General features: G+C 46.4%; 2 protein-coding genes across 7 annotated transcripts in view; one reads left to right on the top strand and one right to left on the bottom strand.

Moving 5' to 3' along the window:
* Positions 1-3,295, top strand: part of lama1 (laminin, alpha 1) — a 30,019-nt gene extending 26,724 nt beyond the window's left edge. Inside the window, exons 58-64 of the mRNA XM_062380117.1 lie at positions 297-403; positions 515-704; positions 890-1,039; positions 1,398-1,551; positions 1,634-1,767; positions 1,900-2,113; positions 3,043-3,295. Of these exons, the coding sequence (XP_062236101.1) occupies positions 297-403; positions 515-704; positions 890-1,039; positions 1,398-1,551; positions 1,634-1,767; positions 1,900-2,113; positions 3,043-3,197 (1,104 nt within the window). The 3' untranslated portion in view covers positions 3,198-3,295. The remainder of the gene's footprint in view (positions 1-296; positions 404-514; positions 705-889; positions 1,040-1,397; positions 1,552-1,633; positions 1,768-1,899; positions 2,114-3,042) is intronic.
* A 401-nt stretch (positions 3,296-3,696) lies between these two features.
* On the bottom strand, positions 3,697-19,633 carry LOC133933073 (band 4.1-like protein 3). Of its 6 annotated transcripts, none has more exons than XM_062380026.1 (25): positions 19,537-19,633; positions 19,291-19,455; positions 18,109-18,213; positions 17,674-17,716; positions 17,428-17,503; positions 17,212-17,333; positions 16,860-16,962; positions 16,641-16,728; positions 15,298-15,450; positions 14,972-15,069; positions 14,679-14,854; positions 14,256-14,339; positions 13,251-13,355; positions 13,067-13,176; positions 12,199-12,243; positions 12,048-12,077; positions 10,598-10,774; positions 9,106-9,507; positions 7,958-8,053; positions 7,008-7,634; positions 6,678-6,722; positions 6,347-6,445; positions 6,178-6,258; positions 5,667-5,788; positions 3,697-4,371 (listed from the first exon to the last, which is right to left on the bottom strand). In XM_062380026.1, exons 1-24 carry the CDS (start codon positions 19,618-19,620, stop codon positions 5,678-5,680), a joined length of 3,225 nt encoding a protein of 1,074 aa, XP_062236010.1. In that variant the 5' UTR covers positions 19,621-19,633; the 3' UTR covers positions 3,697-4,371; positions 5,667-5,677. The 6 variants fall into 6 exon arrangements, with proteins under 6 accessions (XP_062236010.1, XP_062236014.1, XP_062236012.1 ...); XM_062380030.1 differs by having other exon boundaries at positions 7,563-7,634; XM_062380028.1 differs by lacking the exon at positions 5,667-5,788.
* Positions 19,634-23,277: the final 3,644 nt, after the last annotated feature.

The raw sequence follows: 23,277 nt of genomic DNA, 5'->3' as shown, positions 1-23,277 counted from the left end.
TACACAAAACTGAACAAGATTATCAACATTGACTTTTCACGGTTGATTATTCTGATTATTGATTACTAAATATACCACTTGACAATATTAATTTTATTTGGTAATGATGTTTATTAATTATGACTAATTCAACTCTTGATGGTTATTCTTAATCTTTGATAATTTATCAAAATGTTATTTTGGACTATTCAGGGTTATTGATTAGATAATAACTGATGATAGGTATTGATACACGCTGAGTGATTATCGATAATGGTTCGTATGTGTAAACGATAACTGATTTCTGTGTGACGCAGTGTGTGTCGGAGGCGGAGCCGAGTTTCCTGTCGTCAGCCGCTCAGTTTGGTTCGTCCAGACACAGTCACATGACCTTCGTCATCAACCCCAACACCGTGAGGAAGAGGTGGGTCTCCACGACAAGCAAGGGGGCGTGTCTCTGATTGACTTATCTCAGAGTAAATCCCTGACTGTGTGTGTGTGTGTGTGTGTCTCCTCTCTGCCGTCCCCTACACAGCGTCTCTGTGAGGTTGTCGGTGCGAAGCCGGACTGTCAACGGTTTGATCGTTCTACTCTCGGACTCAAAACACACGGACTTCATCGTTGTCAGACTGATGGGAGGGAGACTGATGATGTCAGCTGACCTGGGAAAAGGCCCCGCCTCTCTCACCTCGTCTGTTGCCATTAATGATGGAGACTGGCACACTGTGCGTTCAAAAACACACACATGAACACACACATGAACACACACATGAAATGTGATGTCACCAAATGAACTAACGCCTCTAAATGTGTCCTTTGTGTTAAACACTTTTCATTCACATGCGACAGAAATAACCTCCCAGGTGATGACGTGATGTGTGTTGATCATGTTTACCTGTGTGTCTCTCAGGTGAGTGCTGAGGTCAGCCGGCGCTCTGTGTCGCTGTCAGTCGACGGTTCGAGTCCGGAGTCTGTGACAGTTAAAGGAAACCAGCTGGACGTGGACAACACGCTGTACCTGGGAGGAGTCCCACACGCATACTCCAGCAGGAGGATCAACGTATGTCTATATATACTCACATTTCAATTTGATCACAACATCTAATGTAACCTGGACTCTTTGGTTTTCATTCATCTAATATTTGATCATCAATAGATGTGATTGGACTGAGTTGTAAAAAGTGAGTTCACTGGAAAATGATCGGCTGCGTTAAGTTCTCCTCAGATTTGTTTTCTAAACGATCAAATCATTGCGATCACGAACAAAGTGAACATTAAAAGTGTTGAATGATCAAATCCCTGCAGGTCGCAGCCGAGCACGTAAACATGTCACATGTACAACATACAGTACATAACATAATGAAACACCGTTTAAATAAGAGATACATAACATGTCTGTCCACCTGTCTGTCCCTCAGGTCAGCAGCAGTTTACAAGGGTGCATTCGCTCAGTCAGTCTGAACGGAGCCATGTTGGATCTGACCAAACCAGCCGCGCAGGATAATGTCACTTCCTGTTTCACTAAAGACCAGACAGGAAGTTACTTAAACGGCAGCGGCTACGCCATCCTCAGTGAGTCCATAAAGGAAACACCTGCTTTCACGTCGTCATGACGGATCAGACTGTTAACATGTGTGTGTGTCTGTGTGTGCAGTGCATGATGGGTATAAAGTTGGTTCGGACGTGTCAGTATCACTGGAGTTTCGAACGAGCCAATCAGAAGGAGTCTTTCTGGGAATCAGCAGTGCGAAGGTCGACGCCATTGGACTGGAGATGGTGAACGGACAGGTGAGCGCACACTTACCTGCGTGTTTGTCTACAGACAATTCTTTAGGAATGTTCTTCATTTATAAATAAATATTTATAAACGATCTTCCCATTCTTACCATGACAACTTTTGTCGATTCTGTTTTTTTCAAGGTGGTGTTTAATGTAAATAACGGGGCGGGACGAGTGTCTGTGCGTTCGATTGGTCACGGGTTGTGTGATGGACAGTGGCACCGCCTGCTGGCCAGGAAGACCAAACACAGCCTGAGTCTGAATGTAGATGGGCGGAGTTACACCACCCCTAACCCCTACCCACAATCCACCTCAGCAGAGACCAACAACCCCGTCTACGTGGGAGGGTATCCAGGTGAGACGCTCCGACCTGTCTGTCTCTTACCTGTCCCTCTCTCTCTGTGACCTGTCTGTCTCTTACCTGTCCCTCTCTCTCTGTGACCTGTCTGTCTCTTACCTGTCCCTCTCTCTCTGTGACCTGTCTGTCTGACCTGTGTCTCTCTGTGACCTGTCTGTCTGACCTGTCTCTCTCTCTGTGACCTGTCTGTCTGACCTGTCTCCCTCTCTGTGACCTGTCTGTCTGACCTGTCTCTCTCTCTGTGACCTGTCTGTCTGACCTGTCTCTCTCTCTGTGACCTGTCCCTCTCTGTGACCTGTCTCTCTCTCTGTGACCTGTCCCTCTCTGTGACCTGTCTGTCTGACCTGTCTCTCTCTCTGTGACCTGTCCCTCTCTGTGACCTGTCTTTCTGACCTGCCCCTCTCTGTGACCTGTCTGTCTGACCTGTGTCTCTCTGTGACCTGTCTGTCTGACCTGTCTCTCTCTCTGTGACCTGTCCCTCTCTGTGACCTGTCTGTCTGACCCGTCTCTCTCTCTGTGACCTGTCCCTCTCTGTGACCTGTCTGTCTGACCCGTCTCTCTCTCTGTGACCTGTCCCTCTCTGTGACCTGTCTGTCTGACCTGTCTCTCTCTCTGTGACCTGTCCCTCTCTGTGACCTGTCTTTCTGACCTGTCCCTCTCTGTGACCTGTCTGTCTGACCTGTGTCTCTCTGTGACCTGTCTGTCTGACCTGTCTCTCTCTCTGTGACCTGTCCCTCTCTGTGACCTGTCTGTCTGACCCGTCTCTCTCTCTGTGACCTGTCCCTCTCTGTGACCTGTCTGTCTGACCCGTCTCTCTCTCTGTGACCTGTCCCTCTCTGTGACCTGTCTGTCTGACCTGTCTCTCTCTCTCTGTGACCTGTCTCTCTCTGTGACCTGTCTGTCTGACCTGTCTCTCTCTCTTACAGTGGGAGTAAGACAGAACTGCCTGTCGAGCAGCTCCAGGTTTAGAGGTTGTCTCAGGAACCTCCAGCTCATCAAGTCTCACGTGAGCAACGGTCTGGACCTGAGCTCCGCCCACTTCCTGTTGGGTGTCACACCCAACTCGTGTCCTGTTGTCTAGCGAAGCGCCGCTTGGCTGTGATTGGTCCATAGTCTGATCTCATTGATTTTGGCATTAAAAGCTTTTAGCAGCTGATTATTTGTATCTGTTTCTGTAACTTTTACTCTGAATCAATAAAGTTGATCTATTTTATTTAATTGTCAAATTTCTATTCCAAGTATTCAGACACGTTCAAACTTTTAACGAGTTTGTAGAAAACAGAATTATGAATTAACTCAATGTGTGATGAAACACAACAGATATAATTAGATTAATTATAACGATGGATTTCTGTTGATATTTTCTTGAAACCAAAAGGTCGAGTCAGTGTTAGCCTGTTTAATGTGGGAACGATAGGTTTTATAGATTAATTAAAAAGTATTAATTAGATTTTATGTAATATGTCAAAAAAAAGACAACGCCTTTAATTTAAATTTTATTTAATTTTGTAGGTGAAGACAGATCTGATCATAAAGTAAAACATGATGTGTGACGGGGGGGGGGGGGGGGGGGAGGGGGTGTTATTTGTAACCTGAAACCGGGGGGAGTGGTGAGTGTGAAATACCAATAAATAACTCAATAAATAAACATAACATGACAGAAATAATTCATAACAGGGATGTCATAATGGCATATTACTGTTGCATTTTGGGTAAGTACAGTCCTGAATTTTGCCGTAAAACTGTGAGCGGGTATAAAGCTAGCTTTCATGCTATGTTACATTTCAGACAGGAAACAGTTGGCATCAGACTGTCAGAATAAAAGATCCAGTTCCTTGCAAGTGAGACATGTAACAGCCAGCTGATCTTCCATCATCCAATCAGAGCAATCATTCATCAACATTCCCATCAGGTGTCTGCTTTAACCTATCAGAGGTGTGTGGGCGGGGCTAATAAGACGTCAAATGGGGCAGGTTGTCTGATTGCCATAGGAATGTGCTGATGGCCCCACAGCAGCGCCCCCTTGTGTCTCTCACAGGTTCTGTATTATCTCAACTGTGAAAATATCAACTAAATCTAATCATACTAGCTAATGCTTATGCTAACTGAAGCTAACTCAGCCACCAGTCAGGCTTTGTGGTTGTGTGGTTGTGTGTATGTGTGTGCGTGCGTGCGTGCGTGTTGCTGCTGCAAACAGTTTTTTGGTTGTCTGGATTACATCTCCCACAATGCAGCAGAGGCCTCAGGAATCAGTCCTGAAAGAGAAACAGATGCAGCCGTTGAACATGAAAACATCTCTGTTGGTCGTCGAGTCGACACATGCTCACAGGATCTGAAATAATAAAGGGAGATTTTTACTTTTAATAATAATGTCTGCAGTGACGTTGATCCAATCAGTGAACTTGTATAGAGTAAAACTGAATGTGGCCACCAGAGGGAGCAATATTTCCCCATCGGCTTAACTCCATGAGCATCCCGGAGAATTGCATGCCAGTGCTCATTAGCATGTTAGCTTAGCACAGCTAGTTTCAAAGCCTGGTCCTGAATGTTAGCATAGAGTTGCAGGTTATGGTCAACAGTGTCAACCTTGGAGAAAGCATAGACTTTACAATTGAAATAAAAGTGGTGAATGCATAGTTTGTTAGCATAGCAATGATGAAGGCATGTCAGCATAGCATGTTAGCATAGCATGTTAGCATAGGATGAAAGTACTGACGGAGGTTGTAGGGGGCATCATCTGTCAACAGTGTTACTGCTGATAAACAAACAAACAGGGGTTAATATGTTGACTACAGCTAATAATGATCAGCTAGATTGATTGATTGGTTTGCCATATTGGTTGGTTATTGGTATTATTGATTGATTGATTTATTGCTTCCTGTATATTTCTTCAGTTTTTAGTCCAATCAGCTCATTGTTCTTGCAGGTCTTCCTGTCCCCTGTGGCTCCTCCAAAACATTTGATCCAATCAGGGAGGTTTACTGATCGCAAACTACCAGATTGTTACATTCTCCAGTAGAAGCATAATTCCATAAGATATAAACAATCTTCAGAGTTATAGCTACGTCTTGGATTGGTGGAGCTCACTGTTAGCCTGGAGATGTTACTGCAGCCGGCAGTGATTGGACCTCAGAGTGACTCATGGCTTCTCTGTCTCACCAGCTCCGGATATTTAGAGACGAGGAATTGAGGACAAGTTAAATTCAATAGGGAGCACTCGCAATGGATTATGGGATGTGTAGTTTCTTCACTCTTCAGATAATAACAGACACAGTCTTGTATCTTTGTCTTGTTTTGCATTTTCCTATATTTTCTACTTTCTCTGAACAACAAACAGAGAAAATTAACGAGAAATGTATTTCCTGAACTAGAGACTTTATAACAGTAGTCGCTCTATTTGCTATGTTTGTGTGTGGGTATGTTTTTTTCCTGGAGCCAATGAGATGTGAGCTCCTGATGAAATTCTATTGGAACACAAACAGAAGCCAGAATGCGCCATGCACCAATCAGCCAATCAGCATCCACCTGTGAGGACAGGCCGTCCTGTTACCTGTGATGTCATTAATCAATCACATGATCAGGAGACACTTCAGTTTCTTTGTGGACGACGACTCGTGTGACGGACAGCTCAGGATGCTGCCGCCGGGCTTCACTTAGCGCCGCAGCCAGGGCCTTCAGGAAAGACATGAGGGTGAGACCTGGTCCAGGTTCAGGTCCGGATTAAGATCCAGCTATTTAATGCTAGAAGCTTTGAGTTTGTTAATCCGGATCTTGGATTTGTTGTGATTGGCTGAACTGGCAATTAAAGATGTTTTCTTTTATTGATCTTTTAAATCATTAAATCATTTTAAAACATAAGAACCACAGATTTCTAATGATGAAACAAGAAGATGTCAGGTTTTTACTCTCAACACCACAGTAACACCACATATTAGATAAAGCTGCAGAAATAATACAACATAATCACAGGCCTGATTTCTGATCCATTAGAAAGCAACTGATTTAAAATCATTGATGGATCAAAGTGGTCCTGACAGAAGATCAGTGGATTCAGACGTTACCTCGTCGTGGTCGATCTCGGTGTCTCCAGAGATGACGATTCTCTTCTCGATTCTGGTTTCTGAAATTCCTCCTTTTACTGTCTGAAGAGCAAAAAAGAGAAAATGGTTCTTCTCATCTTTCTGTGAAGTGTGTGTAACCTTGGCGATGTGTGTGGTGGTGCTGGGTTACCTTGGTGATGTGTGTGGTGGTGCTGGTGCTGGACGTCTCGGCGGTGAACGTCTGTGAGCTCAGAAGTCGTCCTGAGGGGACACCTGACTCCACTCGGCTCTGAGACAGAACATTAAGCTCAATCAATAATATTCAAAGATTTGTTTCCACAAACTATTTAGATTTGATTGTTTTTAGTTGTGTTCAAGTCAGTTTATAAAATGTATCAACAAAATGATTCAAATCACTTATGTTTTATTTCATAGATAAGAAAGAGTGATTATGATCATTATAATAATAATAATAATTATTATTATTATTATAATTAAAGATAAATTTAGATTTGACTCACCCCTGGAGCTTCATAGGTGAAAGTCTTCCTCATTACTGGGATCTCCTGAAATGTTCAGACATGTCAAACGTATAACACATTATACAGTATATGCATACTTTATATTTACATATTTATAAAAAAGGAAAATTGGGGGAATAACCCGACGGCCGAGGTCACAGCTTCTACTGGGAGAGGAATCTGAGGGGGGGCGGGGTCACTGGTCTAATGGTTGAGAGGTCAGAGAGGCGGGGTCATTGGTTTTACGGTGGAAGGGGTCAGAAGGGGGGGGTCACAGCTTCTAGTGGGGGAGGCATCTGAGGGGGCGTGGCCACTGGTCTCAGGTGTTACCTCCTGCAGAGGTTTAGGTTCTTCGTCCTCATCGTCACTATGGTGGGACGGCTGCATCTGATTGGACCGTGGAGTTGGGCGGAGCAAAGAGCGTGGAGTGGCGTTTTCCCTGATCCTCCAATCGGCTTGGTCGTCTTCAGAGTGGTCTGAGTCCTCGTTGCTACGGTAACGTTGAGACCCTCCCCCAGCGGGGCGGCTGTTCACTTCATCGTAGCTAGCCAGTGTGTTAACATTCATGCTATCCTGATTAGCATCGCTAGCATCTAGGCTCTGAGCCTGTATGACAGCAGCCGTCATAGCCTCCTCTACTGCTGCCTGCGCTAACACACTGATAGCATCTTCGCTAGCCTCGCTAGCATCTTCATCGCTAATTTCGCTACTAGGCTCATCATCGAAATACTCATCGGGCTTATCTACGGGACTTTTAGACCGGTTAGCCTTGTCATCATCACTGGCCCATCCCTCTATGACATCATTAGTATGGGTGACATCAGCCTCCTGGGGAGTGGGCGGAGGGTTACTAGGGGGCGGGCCTAAAACACTTCCTATTGCTACCTGGTCCACCAATGGCTGGTCCTGGTCATGTGATTGTGTCATCAAGAGGAGCGTCTCCACTTTCTCCGACGTCTGAAACAAAAAGACATTCAGATCGTTAACCCTGATAACACAGACAGGGAGACAGAGGGACAGAGAGACAGGGAGAGAGAGAGACATGGAGACAGGGAGACAGAGGGACAAGGAGACAGAGAGAGACAGGGAGAGAGGGAGAGAGGGAGACAGGGAGATAGGGAGAGACAAGGAGAGAGAGAGAGACAGTGGGACAGGGAGAGAGAGAGAGAGAGAGAGAGAAGGACAGGGAGAGAGAGAGAGAGAGAAAGAGTGAGAGAGAGAGAGAGAGAGAGAGAGAGAGTCACAGGGAGACCGAGAGACACAGAGGGACAGACAGCTACCTTCAGCAGGTTGTGTTCTCTAAAGGTTTCTTGATCTCTGGCCGACTTCAGGAGAGCGTTTAGTTCAGGAGACATTTCATCAAATGTAGCTATAGCCTGTGTACACACAAACACACACACACAAACACACAAACACACACACACACAGAAACAAACTCAGGTTAAGAAGCATCTTTGGCATCTTTGGTTTGATATTTCAGTCATTAGTGACTTAAATAAAAACTAGGACATGTAGCCATGCAGGGGGTGTGGTTATGAGATGCAGGCGTAGATTTATTATTAGTTAGTTGATAATATCATATTCTATATTATTATATAATAAATTAACTTAAACAGTGGTTGCCAAAAAATCTTGGTTCGAATGAGGAGAAAAAAACAAGTAACCAATCAAATGAAGGGTCCACTGACAGGAAGTAAAGAGTGTGAAGAACAGAAAAGGGCCCCGGATTTCTGGGTAAAAAATATAGATCACAAATCAGCTGTTAAGTGTCCACCATGTGATCAAGAAGAAACAAAATGGTGTCTGAAGGAAGTGAGGCAGAGAGTTAAAACTGAACACTGCAGCTCCACACTGCCCCCTGCTGACTGCCCCCTGCTACAGCTCCACACTGCCCTCTGCTGACTGCCCCCTGCTACAGCTCCACACTGCCCTCTGCTGGACCCAATACAGCTCCACACTGCCCCCTGCAGGACCCAATACAGCTCCACACTGCCCCCTGCTGACTGCCCCCTGCTACAGCTCCACACTGCCCTCTGCTGACTGCCCCCTGCTACAGCTCCACACTGCCCTCTGCTGGACCCAATACAGCTCCACACTGCCCCCTGCAGGACCCAATACAGCTCCACACTGCCCCCTGCTGACTGCCCCCTGCTACAGCTCCACACTGCCCCCTGCTGGACCCAATACATTTTCACACTGCCCCAGCTCCACACTGCCCCCTGCTGGACTTAGTGATATTGTTGTCGATTATTACAGATTCTGGTTCTAAAACACGATCCATGTTATTCACGTGACCCGGTCGTCGGGCTCCTGCAGTGTCACGGAGCTGAGGTGTTAAGTTTGAACAGTCAGCGTTAACGTGTCGCTGCCAGGACACGGATCCTCATGCTTGTTTCCATGACAATCACCAACCAGCCAATCAGCGTACCACTCTGGCCGTGGAGGGAGACTTCCTGCTGGAGGCGGGACTTAGGTTCGGCTCGCCCACAGGTGATCTGGGATGGAGGAGGGGGGGCATCTCCCAGCCCAGCGCTCTGACCCCACTTCCTCCAGTCTCACTCATGACGGTGGACAGGGGCTCCGCCGGTGAGACCGGCGTCTTCACCTCACAGATGGTCATCAGGGCCCCCCCTGTGATGACATCATCAACAGTGGAAAGTGGGAGGTGCCTGTCCGTCTCATTGCTCGGTGTCATGGCAACATCAGAGCTATTATCCTTAGATGTCATGGTGACAGTCCTGCCCGAGGTGGTGTCGTAGCTCCGCCCCACAGTGTAACTCTTCTCTCTGATTGGCTTAGGGTATTGTTGGTTTGTTATGACCCCGCCCTCCTGGAGCGCACAGGTGAGCAACGTCAAACATACACAAACTAATTAACCAATGACAGTAAACTGTTCAGGGTCAGTGACATCACATCCTTTTGCAGAACAGGCTGCTGGGTAATTTGTTGAATGGAAACTTGGGCTGCGTTCGTCAAGTCTGCTCATCTCCTTTCCTAACCACTATCTCTTGACCTCGATGGAAAACATCACAGGGTCAAGAAAGATGTGAAGGAGAAGCCATAAGGAGTTAGGAAAGGAGTTAGGAAAGGAGAAAATCTGCCTCCACTTACACTCAGTTTAAAAAAACAACTTTATTTATAAAGGAAGATACGCACAAAATTATGGTCCTCTGACAGTTTTAATAAAGTTTGCTGTTTTTGCAGTGTGTAGAATTTAGTGACATCTAGTGGTGAAGTGTCATGTTGCAGCTGAACCCCCCCTCTTACCTATGGTAACCTATGGGTTTAGTTGTCCAGTCGGGGCTACGACAAGAACCATGGCGGCCTCCATAGAGACGACCCCCCCCCCCCCCCCGATGTCAATATAAAGGCCCATTCTCAAGTTAATAAAACAACTGTTTGTAGAATTTAGCTGAAACATCACTATGATTATTTTATATAAAATTTCTGTCAATAGATCCTTTCACCTAAGTCTTACACAGTGGAGCTTCCTCGATGGAGATAAGGAGATAAGGAGATAAGGAGATAAGGAGATAAGGAGATAAGGAGATAAGGAGATAAGGAGATAAGGAGACTCCATTCTTATTATTACGGCGGCTGCTGAAACACTCAGTGAAGAAGGTTCCTGAGAAAGTTAAACTTTTGGAACGCAGCCACCATGTGACCGAACCTGTATGACATCACTGTGTCAGGCACTGAACACCTGGACCAACCTGCAGGATTCATGACATCATAACTAGTCAGGAGCCAATCAGAGTATGAAATAGACTTGTGAAGAAAAAATTAATTTTATGTGTAAATAGATAAAGTTAGTGATTGACAGCTCAGTCGACCTACCTCTGAGGAGCTGCTGTCCAGTGGGAGGGGCTAAGAGACAGACAGTTTGTTTGTGTTTTGTTTGCTCTGTGTCTTTGTCTCACCTCGTCCGGCTCCAGAGGTTCGATCATCGGAGCGTCGAGGATTCTTCGGAGCGGCGACGCAGCGAGACGTCTCTCCCACTCAGTCTCCCCCCCCGCTCCCCCGCCCTCTAAGAAGGAGCGCCTGAGCGCGCTGATGGTGCTCTGAGGTTTCTGGACATCTTCAGGACTCAATGTCTCCTGAGGACACGTAGGAGCACGGGTGAGAACACAGGAGGGAGAACGGAGGGGAGGACAGGCAAGGGGACAGAGGGGGACATGGGGAGAACAGGTGAGGGGACAGGGAGGGACAGGGGGAGAACAGGTGAGGGGACAGAGGGGGACATGGGGAGAACAGGTGAGGGGACAGGGGGGGACATGGGGAGAACAGGTGAGGGGACAGGGGGGGGCAGGGGGAGAACAGGTGAGGGGACAGGGGGGGACATGGGGAGAACAGGTGAGGGGACATGGGAAGAACAGGTGAGGGGACAGGGGGGGACAGGGGGGGACAGGGGGAGAACAGGTGAGGGGACAGGGGAGAACAGGTGAGGGGACAGGGGGGGACATGGGAATAACAGGTGAGGGGACAGGGGGGGGCAGGGGGGGGACAGGGGGAGAACAGGTGAGGGGACAGGGGAGAACAGGTGAGGGGACAGGGGGGGACATGGGGATAACAGGTGAGGGGACAGGGGGGGACATGGGGAGAACAGGTGAGGGGACAGGGGGGGGCAGGGGGAGAACAGGTGAGGGGACAGGGGGGGACATGGGGATAACAGGTGAGGGGACAGGGGGGGACATGGGGATAACAGGTGAGGGGACAGGGGGGGACATGGGGAGAACAGGTGAGGGGACAGGGGGGGGCAGGGGGAGAACAGGTGAGGGGACAGGGGGGGACATGAGGAGAACAGGTGAGGGGACAGGGGGGGACATGGGGATAACAGGTGAGGGGACAGGGGGGGACATGGGGAGAACAGGTGAGGGGACAGGGGGGGGCAGGGGGAGAACAGGTGAGGGGACAGGGGGGGACATGGGGAGAACAGGTGAGGGGACAGGGGGGGGCAGGGGGAGAACAGGTGAGGGGACAGGGGGGGACATGGGGATAACAGGTGAGGGGACAGGGGGGGGCAGGGGGAGAACAGGTGAGGGGACAGGGGGGGACATGGGGAGAACAGGTGAGGGGACAGGGGGGGGCAGGGGGAGAACAGGTGAGGGGACAGGGGGGGACATGGGGAGAACAGGTGAGGGGACAGGGGGGGACATGGGGAGAACAGGTGAGGGGACAGGGGGGGACATGGGGAGAACAGGTGAGGGGACAGGGGGGGACATGGGGAGAACAGGTGAGGGGACAGGGGGGGGCAGGGGGAGAACAGGTGAGGGGACAGGGGGGGACATGGGGAGAACAGGTGAGGGGACAGGTGAACAGTGAAACAACCAGCAAATCATATAAAAATCAAGAGTTAAAAGTTGTATTTACCTGAGTTTTCAAATCTTCATCCTGATCAGACTATCAGAGAGACAGACAGACAGGCAGATAGACAGGTAGACAGGTGGACAGATAGACAGGTAGACAGGTTAGTGTCATCCCCACAGTTTAAAACTGTCTGTCTCTTAGAGAGAACATTTACCTCAGTGGCCGTCAGGTCTCCGTCCATAGTGTCAGTCAACTCCGTCTGAACACAAACAAGACAGGTGAGACAGGTGAGACTCATTAACCTGCTCCACAGGTGAGACAGGTGAGACAGGTGAGAAAGGTGAGACAGGGGAGACAGGTGAGACAGGGGAGACAGGTGAGACAGGTGAGACAGGTGAGACTCATTAACCTGCTCCACAGGTGAGACAGGTGAGACAGGTGAGAAAGGTGAGACAGGGGAGACAGGTGAGACAGGTGAGACAGGTGAGACAGGTGAGACTCATTAACCTGCTCCACAGGTGAGACAGGTGAGACAGGTGAGAAAGGTGAGACAGGGGAGACAGGTGAGACAGGGGAGACAGGTGAGACAGGTGAGACAGGTGAGACTCATTAACCTGCTCCACAGGTGAGACAGGTGAGACAGGTGAGAAAGGTGAGACAGGGGAGACAGGTGAGACAGGTGAGACAGGTGAGACAGGTGAGACTCATTAACCTGCTCCACAGGTGAGACAGGTGAGACAGGTGAGAAAGGTGAGACAGGGGAGACAGGTGAGACAGGGGAGACAGGTGAGACAGGTGAGACAGGTGAGACTCATTAACCTGCTCCACAGGTGAGACAGGTGAGACAGGTGAGAAAGGTGAGACAGGGGAGAAAGGTGAGACAGGTGAGACAGGTGAGACAGGTGAGACTCATTAACCTGCTCCACAGGTGAGACAGGTGAGACAGGTGAGAAAGGTGAGACAGGGGAGACAGGTGAGACAGGTGAGAAAGGTGAGACAGGTGAGACAGGTGAGACTCATTAACCTGCTCCACAGGGGAGACAGGTGAGACAGGTGAGACAGGTGAGACAGGTGTTTGTTACCTTGGTTTCCTGTTTGTGAGGAGTAGGAGGAGAAATGTCTGTCGCTCTTGTCTCCTCCTCTTCCTCCATAACTTCTTGTACCACCTCCTCCACCACCAGCACCTCGTCCTCTACGAGAGACAGACAGGTTGTTATCTCACAGCATCTGATGTATTATGTCTCCTCTGATTGGTTGTTTGTTTACCTGGCTCCTCCTCCCTCTCCTCTGTCCTCTTCTCAGGTGTTACCATGGTGATGAGGTCACTGACAGCCATGGATTTAGATGCTGCATACAATCCTGTACCCATATCTACACACACACAGACACACACACACACACACACAAACACACACCATCAGTCAATAGCAGCCGCGGTAACGACAGTGACAACTCAGCCAATCAATCCTCTTGTTCATTAACAGTGAAGCATGACTCTAAGCTAACGGCAAATTCAGCCAATGAGAGCTCAGGAGACATGCACAGAAGTGTGGGCTAGTCAGCCAATCAGCATTCAGAAGTGCAAGACTGTGACCGTTATTACTCTTCATCACACTAGTCCACACAAGCAATGCTAACAATGCTAACAAAAGTCATAATAATAACTCTTCTAACAATATATATATATATATATATATATATAGAGGGATCTGGATCATAGACGAACATATGGATCAGAAATTGAGTTGAAACGCTAAGTAGCAGCTACACATCACTACAAGCACAAAGCTAGCATGGTTTCACGTCATGCTAACAATGCTAACCTTCAGAGAGTAACCCTGTGCAATCACACCCCCCCCCTGTAGAGGTCAGAGTTCATCAGCTAAATGTTTGTCACAGTCGTTCACAACTGAAATATACAGAGGAACAAAATCATAAAAGAAATAATTAAGAAGCAGGAAAAGAATCGAATGAACCTGTGGGATCAACAGGATTTCGACTCAAGCCCCGCCCCAAACCATACGTTAGCCCCGCCCACTGGTTTGTTTTAGGGACAGGTGTCCCACGTGATGACATCAGCACAAACAGAGCTGAGAGCTAATTGGACAGAAAAGAACACCTGATTCCTCAGGGAAGCAGAGTCTTTCAGCCAATCAGAATGCAGCAAGCAGCTTCCTCAACAAGCTGAATGAAGACAAGCATTCCGAGCTACGACCAATCACAGAGCAGTAATGCAGTATGACTTCAGCCAACAGCGTTAACGAGCTCTACCTGTGTGTGTACCACCGTTGGCTTTGGGGAAAGCTGTGATGGCTGGAGAGCCAATCAGAGAGGGTGTGGGCGTGGTCCTCGAGCCTGAGGATTATCAAGAGCTCAGGTCACTGTCGAGTAAAAACAGGAACAAAGAACTGGACCAGTTTACCTGATAATCCCCAAATACTGGAACACTTCCAGTCCTACTGTTAGGGTTACTACTACTACTACTACTACAGCCATTACTGCTGATACTACTACATCTGGACCTGGTACTGTTACCAACGGGACTAGAACTACCAAGAGCAGAATTAAGATCACTGGGACCAGTACTTCTACCACAGAGACCAGTAGTTATACCAAGGACCTTCAGTACTTTCACTCAGATGAGTTCTTCAGGGAAGCACTTGTTCCTGGAACCATGGGCAGTTAGGTTAGTACCTCCGTCCAGGCTGCGGCTCATCAAGTTCCTCTTGCTGACACATCGTGGGAAATTGGGTGCAGGTCTGGAGATCTGAGCGCTGGCTCTGCGACTCTGAATCTGAGTCCGACCACTGTAACGGAACTTTGAACCCAGAGACAGAAATTTCTTAGGAGGTTCCTCTGGAGACACCAACCTGAGAGAGAGGGAGAGAGAGTCTGATCCCAACGTGACCTTAAACGCACCACATGATACAACGTGACCTTAAACGCACCACATGATACAACGTGACCTTAAACGCATCACAACTGACCTGAAGAAGGAATGATGCTCCACACAGACCTTCCACAGCCTCTTTGCTGCTCTGTGGTTGAAAAGCTTAAAACCAATCGTGGACTCAAACTGGTCAAACTGGAGACAAAGAGACACAGAGACAAAGAGACACAGAGACAAAGAGACACAGAGATGAGTCATGAGTCATAGAGTCAGCGAAAAAGAGTCAAAGACAAAGGATTAAGTAAATCAACAAGTTTCAGAGTCCTGTGACCTCTAAGGATTGTTTTCCACAGTCACATGACTCTCAGACATTGATGACATCATTCGTGGACTCTTCTTCTGTGGTGTTGACGTGACTCTCACCTCTCCAGGTCGGATCTTAATGTAAAAGTTGTTTCTTTTGTACGAAATCTTCAAAATCTTTGGCCACGAGAATCTGTTGATCCTCAGGCGGTCTCTGTAGACGAGCAGGCCGCTATTGCACACACCCAGCATGATGGCCACGCCCTCCGAGTCCTACACACACACACACAGACACACACAGCCACATGAATTGTGAGAATATAGGAACAGCTGAGAGAGTTGACGACGGTGACGTAAAGATGATGTTTGTCAACAACAAGTGATCACACATGCACAAGCACACATACACACACACACACACACACACACACACACACACACACTCCTACCATCTGATTCAGACAGTCAGGTAGAGAGACAAAGTGGTTGTGAATTTTAAATCCTTCATTGTGACACAGTTATTGATCAGATCCGTGATCAGTTTGATCAGCTGTGATCAGTGTGAGCAGGTTTATCAGATCTGTTGCGGATCTGATTCTGAACCAGTTTATTCTGCAGAAGTGATACTGTCATGCTGAAATTCAATCAATGATAACCATGATGGAAAAATCACTACTGTCTCTCTCTCACACACACACACACACACAAACACACACACTAATTGATCGTAGACAGGAAATGGGTCATGTATTGGTCATCAGATTGTTGAACATCAGCAGCTCAGACTCTGTTTCATTCTGCATGTTCATTTAAAGACACATTAAATAACAGAAATTATTTAATATATTTAAACCTGCAGCAACAAATAATACTTTGAAACATAAAATATTTTTTAATTACATAATTTAAAGGGAAACACTGACATGTCGTTTTTTAAATAAAGATATTAATTAAAAGTCAGTCAGTCAGTGATCCAGGATCAAAAGCTACAGACATGACTGATCCACCATCAGGGTTTGACCGACGGGGGGGCGAGGAGGAGCTCTGCTGCCTGAAAGGACACAAGCTCCTCTGGAAGCCTCCTGACACGTTCAGGGGGAGCTCTACAAAACTGCTTTTGTTTACGTATCAAAGTTTCTGAAATAAAAAAATTATAGCATATATGTCCTTGTTGTGTGTGAATTCAGTTATTACATTCCATTTCCTCAACTTCTGTCCCCATCACTTAACACAGTTCAGTGTCTCTTCCTGCCTTGGTTACACATGAGTGGCTTCACTCAAACACTGGTTTACACTGCACCTGAACTTCTCATCACTGAGTTGGTGTGTGATTCTTGAATGGACTTCAAACAGTGTGTTGGTTACACACGAGACAGAACGTCACAACAGAAACAAACAAGCGTCCATCGACAATGTGACAGCTGTCTGGTGTGTGTGTGTGTGTGTGTGTGTGTGTGTTGTACCCTCGCATGATGAAGGTCCACTCCGTACATTGAAAGTTTCTTGACGTTTTCCAGGAAGTTCATTTCAGCTTCAGCTGGTGTCATCCCTCTAAAAACAAACACTGGGTTTAATACTTCATATTAATATTCATGTTAAAATCAAATATCTTGATTTTTTAAATAACAACCAATAGTTTCAACTGGTTCATGTTCATAATTATAAATGAATATTTGTGGGACCTGAGAGTTTTGTGCAGCTCAATGATCTTTTCTTCCATTTCTTTAGTTTGATTTGGAGCAAAACAAAGTTCACTGACGTAGTTGGAGTTGGATCCACAGTCATCTACAGAGAGACAGACAGGTTAGAGAGACAGACAGACAGGTCACAGACAGACAGACAGACAGACAGACAGGTTAGAGAGACAGACAGGTTAGAGAGACAGACAGACAGACAGACAGACAGGTTAGAGAGACAGACAGGTTAGAGAGACAGACAGACAGACAGACAGACAGACAGACAGACAGGTTAGAGAGACAGACAGACAGACAGACAGACAGACAGACAGAGATCAGATAGACTGGTGGTCAGTACCGGGGTCGTAATCTCCGAGCTCTGATTGGACGGTGTAGGAACCAAGAACAGTGTGAGTCGCAAACGAACAAGGAAGACGACCAGAGACGATGTCCTGTCTGAGCTGGAGACACAGGAAGTACCTGCAGACAGACAGGAAGTCATGACCCTAACCCAGCCCACAGCAAGTGAGATGAGGGACAGGTGAGTGTTTGATTGACAGGTTAGTGAACCTACCTGGTGATGTCCTCAGACAGCTGGGCGGGGTCAGGAGGGTAAAACTTCACATTAAAGGAGAAGATCCAGGGAACACCTGAGAGACGAGATGCAGGGAAGCAGTTCACACCGGGGACCAGTTAACTAGTTCATCAGTCTACACAGGTGACCAGGTAAATCCTTCATTGGTTAACTAATTTACCCAGGAACTAGCTAACTAGTTTAGACAGCCACTGTCCACAACTGACCAATCAGAATCAAGCTCACCTCTGACCTGCTTCTTCATCTCTTTCGCTGGATCCAACCAGTTCTACAAGACAGGTCAAAGGTCAAAGAGACACATGGACAGACAGAGAGCAGACAGACAGACAGACAGACAGACAGACAGACAGACAGACAGAGACAGGTGGACAGACAGACAGACAGACAGACAGACAGACAGACAGACAGACAGACAGACAGAGACAGGTGGACAGTCAGGTGGACAGACAGACAGACAGACAGACAGACAGACAGACAGACAGACAGACAGACAGAGACAGGTGGAGAGTCAGGTGGACAGACAGACAGACAGACAGACAGACAGACAGACAGACAGACAGACAGACAGAGACAGGTGGAGAGTCAGGTGGACAGACAGACAGACAGACAGACAGACAGACAGACAGACAGACAGACAGACAGACAGACAGACAGACAGACCTTGTTGTTGTCTGTGTCTCTGAAGGACAGACAGAAGTAGTCTCTCTCCAGCAGGTTGACGTGTTCACAAATCTTCTCAAACAGATGAAAACCACGAGATCGTTTCTAAACCAGGACCAGAAAAAAGGTTAGTTAGTTATTAGTTAATTAGTTAGTAAGTTGGTTAGTTATAAGTTAGTTATTAGTTAGTTATTAGTTAGCTTGTTATTAGTTAGTAAGTTAGTTGACACCAATGCCAACTAACCGGTAGTAAAACTAACCAATACTTACTAACTGTGACTTTAATACAAAAACAACAGATGAGACCACAAGTTTAAGTAAACTCTAATTAGGGTTAGGAACACTTCTAACTAGTGCCACTGACTCTATGGTTTACATCATCCTGTCTCACCTCTCTCCACCTGTCTCCCCTCTCTCTATCTGTCTCACCTCTCTACCTGTCTCCCCTCTCTCCACCTGTCTCCCCTCTCTCTATCTGTCTCACCTCTCTCCACCTGTCCCCCCTCTCTCTATCTGTCTCCCCTCTATCTATCTGACTCACCTCTCTCCAACTGTCTCCCCTCTCTCTATCCGTCTACCCTCTCTCCACCCGTCTCCCCTCTTTCTATCTGTCTCACCTCTCTCCAACTGTCTCCCCTCTCTCTATCCGTCTACCCTCTCTCCACCCGTCTCCCCTCTCTCTATCTGTCTCACCTCTCTACCTGTCTCCCCTCTCTCTATCTGTCTCCCCTCTATCTATCTGTCTCACCTCTATCCACCCGTCTCCCCTCTCTCTACCCGTCTACCCTCTCTCCACCCGTCTCCCCTCTCTCCACCTGTGTCCCCCCTCTCTCTACCTGTCCCCCCTCTCTCCACCCGTCTCCCCTCTCTCTACCAGTCTCACCTCTCTCTACCCGTCTACCCTCTCTCCACCTGTGTCCCCCCTCTCTCCACCGGTCTCACCTCTCTCCACCTGTGTCCCCCCTCTCTCTACCTGTCTCCCCTCTCTCTACCTGTCTCACCCCTCTCTCCACCTGTGTCCCCCCTCTCTCTACCTGTCCCCCCTCTCTCCACCCGTCTACCCTCTCTCCACCTGTGTCCCCCCTCTCTCCACCGGTCTCACCTCTCTCCACCTGTGTCCCCCCTCTCTCTACCTGTCTCCCCTCTCTCCACCTGTCTCACCCCTCTCTCCACCTGTCTCACCTCCACAGTGCAGGTGAACAGCGAGCCGTCCAGCAGAGTGACCTTCGCCTGCATGGTCCTGAAGCTCAGCGTCTTCCTTCCTGGAGAACGAGCAACGCGCCCGCTCGGCGACAGGGGAACGCTCAAGTCGTCCGTCGCGATCTGGGTGGCCCCGCCCCCTGCCCCCTGAGGAAACAGGAAGTGATGTCACCTGTCTAATTAACCATCTGTCCATCATTCACTATGACCGCGGTCCTTGTGTGGTACCTGTTTAGGTGTGGAGTGGGAGGCGGCTTCAGGGAAGAACTCGTTGGGCGTGGCCTCCTGTGGCTCCCCTTCCTCTGTCGTCATGGCGATTCAGCTGGAGAAAGGGACCACATGGTTCAATGAGCTGGGGTCAAAGGTCAGATTTAGTTTGTCTGCATAAACGTTCGCTTCACATCTGTCAAGCTCCAGCTGTCAGGTGAAGGGCTGCCATGGTAATGTGCGGGAGGAGGGGGGGTGATCAGAGAGAGGGATTAGGACCGAAAGACAATCTGATATAACCTGGTGTAAGGCAGAATCATCTTCATCTTCATCACCATTATCACCTTCATCATCCTCTACTTCATCACCTTCATCATTACATGTCATTTAGCTGACGCTTTTGTCCAAAGCAACTTACAATTAGTACACTCAACATTCATGAGGGGCCATTTTTAGGGGTTTAGGGGCATGCAGATGGGAGAGAGTGGGGTTTGAACCGGCAACCTTCTTGTTGGAGAGCCACCACTCTAACCACTACGCCACACCTTCATCATCTACTTCATCTTCATCATCATCTACTTCATCATCATCATCATCTACTTCATCACCTTCATCACCATCATCATCACCATCATCTACTTCATCTTCATCATCATCACAATCATCATCACCATTATCATCATCTACTTCATCTTCATCATCATCTACTTCATCATCATCATCATCTACTTCATCACCTTCATCACCATCATCATCACCATCATCTACTTCATCTTCATCATCATCACAATCATCATCACCATTATCATCATCTACTTCCTCCCCGTAACCATTGACTACTTCATCATCATCACCATCATCTACTTCATCTTCATCATCATCACAATCATCATCTTCTTCGTCACCTTAATCACCATCATCACCTTCATCATCAACTACTTCATCATCATCATCATCTGTTTCATCTTCATCACCATCATCACCTTCATCATCATCTACTTCATCCCCGTCACCATTAACTACTTCATAATCATCACCACCTTCATCATCATCACCATCAACTTTATCATCATAATCATCTTCATCACCATCATCATCTTCATCTACTTCATCATCATTACTTCATCACCTTCATCACCAATCATCATCACCATCATTGTCACCTTCATCATCATCATTGTCACCTTCATTATCATCATCATCATCATCATCGTCATCACCATCATCATCATCATCATCATCACCATCATCATCATGAAAGTGTATATTTTTATCAGGGGATTGTTTTTATCCGCTCACGTTTAATGAAAATATAGTTAAATTATCCATTTCACTTATTTATTATATATATAATGATATAATATATCATTATATATGTAATATTCTACTTATTTTGATTGTTTTACTTGTAATTAACATGTATCCATGTATTATATTCTGACTACACTTCTCTGTTTTGTCTTCTTTATTTAGTAGAACTCAGTCTGTACATTTAAATATGACTATCATATTTAATATATACACAGTATACTATGATTTGATATATTATTGTACAGGTATATAAGCACAGTTTACTGTAAATACTTATATATAAATATAAAGTGGTGCAGAACATCAGAGACATAACGAGACAAGTCTTTGTCGTCCTGCAGCAGGAAACACCCCACTGCAACACACACACACACACACACACACACGCACACAGTCACTCACACACACACACACACGCACACACACACACACACACACACACACACACACACACACACACACACACTCACGCTCACACGGGGCTGCAGTGTGATGAAGCAGAAATGATGATCTCTCACTCTCTCGCTCTATCTCTCTCTCTCTCTCCCTCCCTCTCCCCCCCCCCCCCCCCCCCCCCCTATATCTCTGGTCATCGACAACTAACTGATAATCAGATCCCTAATCGAAAACCTCCTCTGTCAATCAAACGTCATCTTTACCTGTCCTCGTGCAGGACGCTCGCTCTCTTCCTCCCGGTGATGGGCGGTTTTTTTCTTTCTACTACGTCATCACACTCTCGAAACAGCACGCGGCGGGGCGCTGACGTCACGACGCACAGTACGTGTCGGCTATTTGAATGTATTTGTTTAAATTCCAGACCAATAAACAGAACAACTATATATATATATATATATATATATATATTTATGGTTTAAACAAATACATTCAAATATATATACAACTCTAATTCCAATGAATCAACAGAAAGTATATGATGTTGATATAATCAGACTCTACAGAGAATATATTTTAAATCCTTCATAAGATTTATACAGGTAAATAATGATAATATTATTTATCTCTGACCCCTCAATATTTTAAACACGATAATGATGAGAGTTTGTTTTCATATGAACCTCCGTGTCACGTGTCAGACAGGGAAAGATGATATCATTCATAAACATGGTTCAGGCGTCATGTGACCGGAAATAAAGTCAAAATCCAGAAAATATAAGAAACTGAAAAAACTAAAACATTCTACACAGGTGAGACAAACCAACACGAGTGTGTATGTGTGTGTTTGTGTGTGTGTTACTCACCAAAGACAGGACATGTTTCACCCAGGGAAGGAGAAGAAGATGTTTTATTATTATTATTATACACTTTTATTTTCTATGTCTGAACATTTATAAAAAACCATTATAAAAAAATACAGTTTTGTTTTAAACTAGTATTTCAATCTGTCTCTTGCAGGGTCGATGGTTAAATTTGAACAGTGTAACCTGTCTATAGTTCATCTTTGAAAACCATGATTTTCTAAAAGTCACAGAAAGTTTCTGTGAATAATTTGTTAATATGCTTTAATAACAGTTGCTTTGAATTAAACCAGCATGTCCATGTTTTCATTAAGTTCTTTAGATGTTTCTGCAAATCTAATAAAGTGTATTTTAAATTTTTCTTCATGTGTTTATTTAAAAACCAGGAAGAAGCAAAATTACAATATAAAGCACAAACTGTTAAATATGATGAATGAAGAGGTTACCTCAATGAAACTGTGATGATGATGAAGATGATGGTGATGATGATGAGGATGTTGAACGGATCAGAAGATAACAGCAGCATCAGTGGAACAGACACAGACTCCACATTAAGATATGAACAGATGTTTTACCTGAGCAGGTGTTCACACGACTCTGATGACGATGAAGAAGACGATGAAGGTTCTGTTGGTCTGTTCCTCCTCTCTCTCTTTCTGTCCTTCAGTCTGTTGTTTAGACGGATTATTGGTTTTCACTGACACGTCAGACCCCGCCCACACAGATTAACCCCTCCCCCCACCACACACAGCGGTCAATCTCAGGATGGGGCGGGGGGGGGGGGGGTGCAGCTGTTTGGATTTACTCCTGACCTCATGATGTCTCCCTGAAGAGGATTGTGGGATTTGTAGTTTTGTCAGAAAAGATGAAGATGTCAGGGTGTTCACAGACTGCTGGGAGAGAGCAAGTGTGTGTGGTTGGTGTGTGTGTGTCTGTGTGTGCGTGTGTTTGTGTGTGTGCATTTTAAAACAAGCTGAATATTGATTATAGATGAATCAATATTAATAATAATTGTTGTTCTATATTGTTATGCTTCTTTCCACATTGTGTAAATACATTGATATTAATTCATAAACATTAATTGATCATTTAGATTTTTGTGTTGGTTTTAGAGGGGCGTGGTCTTCGGTTCCGATTTAAAATGATGAACTCCTCATCGCGCCCTGTGATTGGCCCATTGAGCCGCCAGTCCGAC

Source organism: Platichthys flesus, chromosome 21 (assembly GCF_949316205.1).
Source record: "Platichthys flesus chromosome 21, fPlaFle2.1, whole genome shotgun sequence".
In the NCBI taxonomy this organism is placed as follows: domain Eukaryota; kingdom Metazoa; phylum Chordata; class Actinopteri; order Pleuronectiformes; family Pleuronectidae; genus Platichthys; species Platichthys flesus.
The sequence above is the reverse complement of the archived record's forward strand: the minus strand, read 5'-3'. Positions and strand labels throughout refer to the sequence as shown.

Excerpts from the sequence above, each read along its gene's own strand:
- LOC133933073 (XM_062380026.1), bottom strand. The coding sequence starts at position 19,620 with ATGACGACAGAGGAAGGGGAGCCACAGGAGGCCACGCCCAACGAGTTC. Across the intron at positions 12,078-12,198 it reads GAGACCTGACGGCCACTGAG|TCTGATCAGGATGAAGATTT; the intron begins GTAAATGTTCTC and ends TCTCTCTGATAG. Across the intron at positions 6,446-6,677 it reads TCACCTATGAAGCTCCAGGG|AGCCGAGTGGAGTCAGGTGT; the intron begins GTGAGTCAAATC and ends GTTCTGTCTCAG.